Source organism: Phaethon lepturus, unplaced genomic scaffold (genome assembly GCF_000687285.1).
Source record: "Phaethon lepturus isolate BGI_N335 unplaced genomic scaffold, ASM68728v1 scaffold36871, whole genome shotgun sequence".
Taxonomy (NCBI): Eukaryota; Metazoa; Chordata; class Aves; order Phaethontiformes; family Phaethontidae; genus Phaethon; species Phaethon lepturus.
Window position 1 is genome coordinate 13,280 of NW_010520451.1, and position 11,067 is coordinate 24,346.

The following is an 11,067-nucleotide window of genomic DNA, read 5'->3' on the forward strand; positions in this document are numbered from 1 at the left end:
ACAGCAGAGCACGGAGTTCGGCCTCACATCAGCAACAAAAGAAATGCAACGAAAAGAAGCAATGGAAACACCCAGAGATTAAACCCATTTGCTGCAAGAGCATTAGCATTTTCCACCTTCTCGTTAGCTGCCTCGCAAATGCAGGGACTGCAGCCTGAAAACGCCAAAACCCAATGGGACACGATGAGAGACACGGATACCAGCTAACTCAGCTCTCCTGCCCAGCAGCCAACACCAACGGAGGCCGTACGTTTCCATTGCGTTTGCGCTGTGCGGATCTTGCTGGCTTGGCAGGCAAAGCCACGCTCTGCAATTGTCATCAGTGGGTTTTTTGTCTTTTACACACATCGAAAACCTACTGCGGTGGTGGGCTTGCAGCAAGCATCACTTGTTCTCCACCAAGAACCGGGGCCGGGAGTGGGTGAGCTGGAGGACTCTGCGGACAGTTTCTTCTGCTCCTCTCAGGGAACTAGCGGGGGCTGCCCTGTGCCGTGAACACTGAGCCCTTGTCCTGCAGTGGCGGCACGCTCCCGGCTGCCTTCCTCGCCCCCACCACTTCTAAGCACCAGCAGAGAGAGAGGCCTGTTTTCTGTGCATATGCTCTGTGGAAAACACCCCAAAGAAACTGAGGAATTCCTTGGACTTTTGGAAGTGAAGGAATTGGCAGAAAGGAGGAAGGGGGGAAGGAGAGAGGTACAGAAGAGGAGTACAAAATTAAAATGGACTTTTCTTTTTCCCTTTTGGCTTTTTCTCTTCTTTTTCCAAGTGAAAGAGAGAAAGAAAAAAAGACAACAGAGAAAGAAAGCAGCTGCAAGGACAAAAATCCCATTTTCTTTTTGAATGGCTTCAGTTTTCTTTGTGAACTTGGAAACATTCTGCAACTAAACCAGAATAAAAGCATAGAGAGAAGAAAAAACAGAGAAACATGTACTTTGCAATTACTTGGTTATAGAAGGCAAACAGGCCAACAAATATAAATCAACCAGCTCTTGGCTTAAGCAAGCTCTTCAGCATCTTCCTATGGTATTCACCTATTTTATGTATGGCTAGAGAAGGGGTACTGATACCCCAAACACGACACTGAGCAGCTGGAGAAAACTTGGGCTGTGGAAAGCTGTGAAATTCCAAAAAAAGTGCAACTGCCCATTGCATTACAGGGAGGTTTAATTGCCTGCTGCTATGGAGCTGGCCCACTAGAGACACAAGACATCTCCTGGCTCCAGATCCCATTGTTTTGCAGCGAGGAGCATGCTTTGGTATTTGGCTACAATATAGTTTTTCAAAATTGTTAGGGGGGAAATTTGGTCTTTAGTAGAAGATGTTATGGTATTTTCTGTGGTTGCTGAAAATGTGCTGAAATCAGTTGAGATGTTTGCCGACAGGCCTTAAAACCAAGTGATTTGATGTAAGCCAAGACATGAAATCACAAGTCAGTCTGCAAACAGAAATGGCTGTTAACATAGTATGATCCAGCACACTTAGCAAAGCATCAGGACCAGAGCTGCCAAAACCTCATGCCTCCAGCATCATCCTTCTGTAGCCTGGACAACAGGGAACATTTTAATCTTAAAAGCATCTGGGGGAAAGACTACTGTTTGCTGGGTGCCACCTTCCCCACAGTGAGAAGGACTCAGCCTCCCAGCTCGACACCTCAGGGCTCTGCACTGAGCAGCTCAGCAGGTGGGAAAAGCAAGTCCAAGAACAGAGCAGTGCTGGTGGGACCCACAGACCCAGAAATGCTGTGGCAACATCAAAGACTTCTCTGTCTCTTAAACAAAACTTCAACCCCCTCAGATAGGATTGGCCCTCATTGCTCAGTGGCCAGCCTTTGCAGTCTGCAGTCCCTAGCAAGGAAGAAAAAACCTTCTGATTTTGTTGAAACATCTTCATCAGACTTACCCTCCTTCAACTCTCGATCTGGTTTTGGCATGGGTTTCTTTGCCAGGGACAGCCGGGGTCCATCCTCTGGTTCGCTGCTAATACTTGATGGGACACTGAGAAACAAGACGGAAGAGGAACATTGTGACTTTGGCCACAGGCCTCCAGTTCTGTGAATTGTGCTGTTTTGCACTCTTCAGAAATTAATACAAGAGAAAAATGGGCAAATTGGTACTTTCTACAAATGTCACAACCATACAAGTAGGAGCCTTCACCCTGTCCTGTGGCACACCATGTTTTTCTGGTAATGGGAACAATAGCTTTGACTAGCAAAGCACAGACACCACCAAGCCTGAACAGCATCACTCGCCTCATCAAACAAGTTCCCTCCAGACCATCGCTGTTTTTGAGGCGCTCAGCTAAAATAAGGTGCTTGTGGGAATGTTTGTAACAGTAAAGGGCAAAGAGCCCTAAGTCAACCTTGATGGTGTGCTGGGGTGGATGGGCAGCACCCCCGAGTGGCAGGCTGGTACCCCATCGTGGGCACATCCCCTTCACCCCACTGCAGGGACTGGTGAAGCCGTGGGTTCAGCTGGGGCGAGTGATGGCTCACCTGTGCTCATCCTGGCGGGCGCCATACCTGTTCCAGTAGTTCTGGGGGAAAAGAGAGAGGTTGTGCTTCTTAATTTAATGCTTCAGCCAAAGCCAGGATGCTACCTGCTCTGCCTCACAGCAGCCAGCCTCTCTGGTAGGGATCCATCCCCACACAACTTTGGACAATTGCCTGGGGTCTCCCAATTGAAAGTGTAACCTCAACCCAAATCGTATGGCGAGTACAGAAGGAGCCCGGCTTGCCCAGCCTTCTCTGTCCCGTCCCACCCCACCACCTTGGCAGTGGCTGAGACACAGACAGACACCACGGCAGGAGAGCTGGACTAGGCTGTGTCTGCTTCTCCTTCACCCTGGGAACGGCTGCCTTCCTTGCTTTGCCATCACCATTTTCCCATAGGGAAAAAACCAGGCCAAGACCCAGCTCCTGAGTCACCTACAGGGGACTCGCTTTATAGGAGAGGACAGCGGGGAAGCTGTGAACTCCTAAAGGTCCTCGCCATAGCAGACCCAGGCATTACCGGCTCCGTGTAGGTGTATCCGAGGCCGGCCGCAGCCACCTGCAAGAGGGGAGACTCCCAGAGGTGAGACTCCAGCTTGTGGCGCCGCAGCAGCGTTTTTGCTTCCTGAAAAGAAGAGGAAAAGGGGAGTGGGTGCACACGTAGCTTTCACAACGCACAGGCGATGCGCCTCTGCTCCAAGAGGGGTTTGCTTTTCATGCAACACTGCAGACTCCTCCGGGGCAAGGGATGCTTAGGTCATGCCTTAGAGCAAGCCCGGACACAGGGCTGAGCTGCCCACCACATTACAGAAGGGGAGGTGTTCAGCAACTCATTCGGGAAGCCTGAATCCCCAGGATACATGTCCATAGCTGGCAGAGAGTGCTGAGCACCTTGGAAAGCCTCTAAATATCTGGGAAGAGGCTGGCCAGAGAAGCCCCAGCTGCAGAACGGCAGGCGGGCTCAGGCCGGCGGAGCAGGGACCCTGGCTGGGCTCTGCCTTGGCTTCCCATCTGCAACGTGGAGCCCGCAGCCTGGCAGCGGGTGGGCTGCAGCATCGCAGCCTGGGCGCACTCAGGGCGCTCAGTCGGGGACCACAAAGCACGGCCAGCTGGAAATCGTCCATCAGAGGGCTTTTTTTTGAATGAAATATTTGTAAATAAAACACTGGGTTTTCTCCTAGAAAATTACTTTGCAGAGGAAAAAAATCAAAATTTTTTTTTTTTTACAGAAAACTTCAAAACACTGGAAACAATTAAATGTTTTTGTCAACTTCAGGTTTCTTCCTAGATTCACTTTGTGAGGAGAGGGACCATTGTTCTTGTTTTCTTTTTTATCATTTCCCTTTTCCTTTTTAGCGTTTTACCAAATTCACTTTGATTTTCCTGGAAATCAAGGAATTCCCAAGGCAATGGAAAACCCAATTCCTGCCCACCCTCTGCTTATGGCACAAGGGGAATGAGCCTCAGCAAGGCTGTGATGGGACGGGAGGAACTTCTCCTTGTCTGCATCGTGAGAAAGGCAGCCCCAGGGCCACAGATAAAGGCTGCCCGGACCAGAGAGGAAGCCGGTCCCATGGTTGTCTGACCCCAGACTAACCTTGTGACAGCAAAGCTGCTCCCCGCAGAACAGCCTAAATGCTGAACTCCAAGTTCAGTGACTTGAGAGTAATGCTGACATCCCAGCCTCCCCTTGGGAAAATATTCCTCAACCCGCTCTTAACGGAGGTTGCCCTCTGCTCAGGGCTTCATTGTGTTCCTCCTCCGCGTCTCCTCTGGAGCACTGAACGAGAGGGGGGTTTACATCGCTGAGGCACTCGGTCAACGCCCTCCCTGCCCTGGCTTGGGCTTTGCTAAGCTGAAGTCCCCATTTAAAGAAGATCCTGCCCTCCAGATTCTCCCGCACACCAGCGACTCTGGATTTGCACCCTGACGATGAGCATCACCAGCTAGTCCAGCATCTCCACACCTATTTTCAAAGTGGTCCCACTATGGGAAAGCTGCCAAGCTGCTTTTATTTCCAGCTTGTGCTTTTGTTAAAGCCTCCCACCAAGGGCTCTTAGGTGACGCTCGCTCTCACCTTTCTGGGTTTGATGGCGTCTGGATCCATTGTACCTTCTAAGAGGCCCTCGTAATATCCCGCATTCTCCAAGACGTCTTCATCATCCGGGTGGAAGAGGAGGTAGGACTTGGCACACTCCAGGGCTTTTACGTAGTCACCGACTGGGAGGCAACACAACAGTTGTCAGGGGGGGCAGAGGGGGGCACAGCCCCGCCGGCGGTGCCGGGGGCTCACGCAGAGCACGGCGGGGCAGAGCCGAGGAGGAGAGCCTGCGGAGAGGGGAGGGCACAGCCTGAGCTCTCCGTCAGCTGAAGCATGAGCACAGCACTTCACAAGGCTCTTCTTGTGCAACTTTGTCTTAACCGCTCCATTTCGCCAGCAGGGAAACTGAGGCACAGAGACACGACTTCTCCACGTCATGCACAGGTCGGACAGCACCCACATTGGAGCCAGCTGCATGGGCAGGTTGTGGATGCTGCCGGGCAGCAAACTGCCTCTTTTCTGTGCAGCATCTCTCAGGGCTCTAGGGGGGTTCACCCACCACGTTAAACCTCTAATAAGGCAGAGGAGTAAAAAAGCTGTACACCATGCACGAAACGCTGTTGACTCCTCCAGCTTTCTTCCCGTTGCACTGACGGATGAAGAAGCTTTAGGTTTGAGTAGCAATTTTGACTCACATTCTGCCTTTTTCAGGAAAGAGCTCTTGGCACAGCCTGAGATGGCAGAATTCTGCCTTGATTTTCTTCTGTGTAATGGAACGTAGTAAGATGCCATACAGGGCCACACAGCTGGCAGTATTTTATAGCACTGCCAACTCCTGGTATTTTGCAGTGTTGCCAACTCCTGCAACTTTACTGTGAATCTTAAAATATTTGGTAATTAGCAAAAATTGGCATCTTGGGCTAACCTTGTGCTAACTTGTCGATCTGTTATATATCAACTTAGAAAATGTATCAATTGGTTCTGAAAATGTGAAACATATAAATCCCCAGAACTCTAATACCAAGGGCAAATGAAAGGACCCTAAAAAAGCATGATTTATTTAAAGAATAAAGATGTTTAAGCTAAAGGTTGGGCTTTTAAAACCTGACTGATGATTGAAAACACTTTTACAAAAATACTTAACTGTGAATTTCAGTCAACCTGAAAGGAAAAGGACTTTCAAAGAGACAATGTCCAATGTCCTTTGCTTCCTGACTCTTTCACACCATGCCACTGCATCACTGTAGCACAGACATCATGGGGAAATACCCCAATTTCCACATGTAGCAATTCAAACTTGTACAAAATGCAATAAAACTCAGCAAGTGCTATGAGGAACAGAAAGACAGCCTTTACCTCTGTAATAGGCAAACTGCAAGTAGTCATAATGGAGGGGAAGGAAATTTTCGATGGGCGAGATACGGCCCGAACGTGTGGCTAGTTCTCGAACACAGTCATGTTTGCAGGCCAGGACTTGCATGTAGTGATCTGCCAAGAAAAGAGGAAGACGGTCTGAACTGAGAAGGACGATGACGGTGCTGAGACCAAGACAGACAGAGAGTAAATCTCCCCAGCTGAAGGACACGTAATTCCTACTGCTCTGGTCCAGCAGGCAACTGCGCACCTAGAGAAAGAGCTCAGGCTCCTTCCCGAAGCCAGTGGAGAGTTGCAGTCACATTTTTGCCCCCGCCTTGAGAAGTGCCTTTCTCCTTCCGTCAACTGTAGAGGGAGCTTGAGCATCTCTTTTGTGTGCTGGGAGCTGCTGCTTCTGCCCAGGAAAGCCAGAGGGGCACAGGGACATGCAGGTGACAGGTAGCTCTTCAACCCCAAGAGCCAAACCAAAGGCAAAGACACCCACAAAGCAAGCGGAGATGTGAAGACATGTGCTGCCACATGAAAGCCATCTCCACACTCCCTTCCTTCAGCTCATCTTTAACCGTCTCCTTTCTGCAGCATGAAAGCTCCTGAGGGCATGGGGAGGTTTAAATAAGAGGGGTCAGTGCAGCTTCTCAAGCATGGCCAAGCAAGGCACCAGCACCATGAGTCTCAAAGGTCTAAGGTGCAAATATTGGCAGCAAAATCCCTGTGTTCACTGCTTCTCAAAGATGAGGTATCTCCCAGGGAAACGCCAGCATGTGGTAAACATCTGCCATTAGCAAGGTTTCTTAATTGGTAGGAGTCCACAATATAGGCGTTGTATCAGCTGTATAATCCTGAAGCCAATGCTGACATCTGATTCCAGTTTGGAGCCTTTGCTGCAATGTACTTACAAATCTACTTTGCTTGCTCTGTCTCTGTACACCATTAAAAACCTTAAGAAACAAACACAGACTTGGAAAAAAAAGCATATGCTCAGCAACCAAAGCATTTCTGAGAGCTGCCAAAAAAACAGCCTGAGGAATTTGCAATGAAATCAAGTGGAAACTCAAAACAGTCCCCATTTGCTCTGGGCAGGTTGTCTGAGTAGTTATCTGATTTACCATACACATCCAGGTATTACATTAAGGAAAGGAAGAAGGAAAAGGACATAAATAATTTTGTTGTAATTTAAACCTATTTAAGCATCCTAGATGTGGAATAATCCATCACAGAGAAGCACTGCTTTTTCTTGGTACTGTCAGGGTGCCCTAGAAGCAGGCTATATAGACTGGGATCAATTCACCGAAATGCATCTGTCCCTGGAGTGGAGAGATGAGAGTGTTTCAACCCCATGTAGCTGCACAGAAAACCAGCCTGGGACTGAAAAGAGAAAAGAGTTTTGAAGAAACCTATACTCTCTTTTCTTGGTGTATTAGCGTTCCCATTCCCTGCTGAAACATCTGGGGCTGAGCGCCCCTGGTCCAGGGGCAAACACTGGAATATGCTGTCCCAGAACAAACGACTCAGTTCGCTATAGGAGAACAGTTGCACTACGCAGATTATTTCCCTCCATGTGCCCTCACTTCCCTGTTTCTTTGGGTGCCTGAACAGCCCTGGGTTTGGCAGCTGTTATTCCGAGGCATATCTGGCCAAGCCAAGTCACCGCGCTTGCAGAGACCATTTGGCTTGTTCTCACGCCGAGGTGACGTGCTGGGCTGAGGACCACCATACCATGACCACGTCTGCGCTCCACATGGTCCAGCACAGAAACAGCTTCTGTGCTCGCTGGGGCTGCACTCAGCTTGCACAGCACAGCAACAATTTAACAGAGGCTAAAACCTGTTTGATGAGCAGCAGCTTTCAGTAAGAAGGAAGGTGGGTCGCCTTTGCCACTGAAGGCTGCTCTCTTGCAGGGCTTGATATGGCCGTTGGTGTCCTGGTCATGGCTTTAAAAGCAGGCATGATGAGCTGACAGTTACACTGGTACCAAGTCAGTGCTTACAACACTACTCATACTTTTTGCGTGGGTAAATAAACCCAGCAAAGGCAGCTTCCCATCCGGTATGTTGGTGGTTTCTCATCTTGGTCACTTCAATTCAATTTCCTGTCTTGACACAAACAGAATTATGCAAAAACAAAAAACAATCTGCATCTGAGTGAAGTATTTTCCACACAAGAAGCAAAACACCAGAGCTTGATGCAACTCCAAGACCATGAGCAGATAAATAAGATTTCTGTCACCAAACAAATCTTAATTTATTGCTCTTCTTTCCCTTATGACTAATTAAATGTAATCTCATTTCTAATGAGAATGAACCATTTTAATCCTCTCTAGCTCAGAGCCACACATGCAAATCTGAAGATTACATAGCAATATTCAATTCTCTCCAGAGATCTCAGTGAAGATCATAATTAGGTGGGCCTCTGCTAATGACAAATCCATCCCTTTGGATGGGGAGGAAACCTATGTTCTGAGCCTTTTTGGCAACTTTCTTGGCCGTCTGGAGTGTGTCCAAGAGGACTCTGCTGCTCTCTTCATATGCACTGAAAAAACAGAGAAAACAAACAGGGGCCAGCAATGTCCAGATACCAGTGAGACTATGTACGGGGGAAAACCAAGGCAGTTTATGTTAAAGCACCTGTACTTCCAGCTCTTACAGAAAGCTGCAAATGCTCCACACGTCTGGAAGTGCAATTCTTCAAGTCCAGCTTCTATTCAGGACCAAAATGAGATGTTCTAGTTCCCTGTCCTCTGTATTTGCATCTTCTGGCCTTACAAGTACCTCCTGCAGCATTACTCACAGCAGCAGTGATGGAAGGGAAGACACTTCACCAAATCCAGCCAAAGGCCCAGAGTCAATAATTAAAATTATTGCAGGGCCAAGGGTGAGAACCCTAAAGATGCAAAAAATCTCACCTGCAATAGCTTCGTAGAGGCCAGCCTTATATTCCAGGTACTCATGTTCCTCAAATCTCTGCGGTCCCTCGCACATGATCTGGCAATCTTCATCCTCAGAGTAGTACCCTTTCAGTGCACGCTCCAAGAAGTCAATAGCCAGCTCATACTCCTCCTTGTCGTAGTGCCTTACCCCAGCACTGTAGTCCTCCTTCAAAGTAGGTAGGCAGAAGACAAGACCGTGAGTGGGCTACGCTGCTTGGAACACAGCATCCTGCCCTTGCCAACTGCAGGTGATTTTCAAAAGAAGGTACAAGCAGGCAGGGACAGAATGATCTCCCCTGGTACCTACGGGACGTAAGCAGTTGTACCAAATCATGTTTAAGTCCATCAATGGCCTTTTGGACCAGTGGAACCTCGTAAACTTGCCTAAATGCTCTTCTGAACATCTCCGTACTTAGGGCATCCTCAGTGCCACTGTTGGATTACGGATTATGTGAAAAAACACTCCTTTTCTCTGTTTTAACCCTCTTAACACCGAATGCCAAGGGAAAAGACTGCACTTGACCCAGACAGATCTGTCTTAGAACCTCCGTTAATTAACACCAAATGGCCTCTTCCTTGTGTCTTGTGAAATCAGAAAGTTGGGGGTGGCCCTGGCATTTGTGTTGTCCTTTCACTTTGGGGAGGTTCTGCCTGCTACCCTGCACCCTCACCAGCACAGTCACTCATGTGCATGTACCCTGCCCAGATGGGAGAACCCTGCTCAAAAGAAACACGTGAGCCAAGATCTGTCCGTCAGCGCCCATGGAGGCATCCATCAAAGGTGCCTGCTGGTGCGCGTTCACAGCCACGGATTTCCCCAGCGTCCTCTGAAAACAGGGATCATGTTGGGGAAGTAGCCATCAAACAAACAGAAAGTGCCTTGAAAAAGCAGGAGCTGGCTTGCCTTAAAGGAGAGCGCTGAAATGAGAGTTTGTTTTGCTGTGTTGTAATACAGACCTTGGCAAGAATCTCCCCATTCATAGGTGATGCTCTCTTGACCTCCTACATCTCTTCTCTCCAGACTGTCTGATATTTAACCTAGGTACCTCTTCAGCTCAGACTCACCATGTGCTGCTTGGCTTCCCAGTCAATCAAGCTGACCTTCCCTGCCGTGGTCTTGTAGTTCTCGATGTCCTGCTGTATCTCCATGTGCTCAGGGTTTGCCATGAAGAAGGTGTGAGCTGCATTTGCTGCCTCTTCCAGCTTGTTCAGCTGTAACAAGACAAGAAAGACCAGCTGAGCTGGTGGTGTGGGACAGTGAACACAGTTTATGTGGCACCCCAACACCTATACCTCTGACACCCTTTTGACACCACTGGGCTGGGCAGTGATGGGATAACCAAGGAAAACCGGAACGCAGAAGCTAAGGAAAACAGCTGAAATCAGAGGAAAGTCCAGTGCAAGGAAAAACAGAAGAGATGGAGTTCCCGAGAGCCAGACAAGTCACTTATGTCTGCAACGTGGTCTATCAGTGATGGGGTCCAGCCTCTTTTCCAGCTGCACGTCCTCTGAACTCAGCTACTCCAACCCCCTGCAAAGTCCTGGGTGGAGAGATGCTCTCATGAGATAAGAGATGGAGACAGGAGGGGAAGGCAGCTGCTGAGACTGCTCTCTCTACAAGCCTTGGAGGCTGAGATATGTCCAGGCTGAGGGCTTCTGCTTGTAAATGGGGACTTGGGACCATTTATTAAGCTCAGCTCTGTATAGTTGGAAAAGGCCAGGCTCTGCTGATAGTGGCAGAGATATAAAGAGGAGTTTATCTTGGTATATCAAGTTACTTTGGATTTAGAGATTCAGAACCGAGACCAGACATTAGTTTCACGCTGGAGAAAGCCTCCCAAACAAGCAGAAATACTAGTGGTAAACACACCCACTGCAGCTGCCGGGGGCGCAGGGAGCAGGACAGATGTTCAGGTGAAACATCTGCATGACCTAGCAGGAGAAAGGTCACTTCCATGGCTAATGCACTTGCTCCTGAAAGAAAGCCAACACCACTGAGTACTAGGAAGGTGCAGTCAGGCCCCTGGCATATGCCTGCAGGCTGAGCAGGCTCACCCAAGCTTGTTAGCCAGGACCAGGCTAATGCTAGCCCTGGCAAGGCTGTGTCCAAGTGCTCTCCTTGATAGCAAAACGCACACTGAGCCCCATGCCACTGCTCCTAGGCTCCTCCTGAGCCACTGGAGCCAGCACGCTCAAGCACTACACTGCTGTCATGGTATGGCAGCTCACCTGAAGAAG

The 11,067-nt window shown here is 49.0% G+C and overlaps 1 protein-coding gene across 1 annotated transcript in view; it reads right to left on the bottom strand.

The window, feature by feature from the left end:
* The window catches only part of LEPREL1 (leprecan-like 1), a 14,832-nt gene extending 4,791 nt beyond the window's left edge, over window positions 1–10,041 (bottom strand). Inside the window, exons 1-7 of the mRNA XM_010297390.1 lie at window positions 9,895–10,041; window positions 8,806–8,995; window positions 5,886–6,017; window positions 4,566–4,708; window positions 3,009–3,113; window positions 2,492–2,532; window positions 1,900–1,994 (exon numbers count right to left, since the gene is read on the bottom strand). Coding sequence (XP_010295692.1) covers window positions 1,900–1,994; window positions 2,492–2,532; window positions 3,009–3,113; window positions 4,566–4,708; window positions 5,886–6,017; window positions 8,806–8,995; window positions 9,895–9,996 — 808 coding nt within the window. The 5' untranslated portion in view covers window positions 9,997–10,041. The remainder of the gene's footprint in view (window positions 1–1,899; window positions 1,995–2,491; window positions 2,533–3,008; window positions 3,114–4,565; window positions 4,709–5,885; window positions 6,018–8,805; window positions 8,996–9,894) is intronic.
* Between the last annotated feature and the right edge of the window lie 1,026 nt (window positions 10,042–11,067).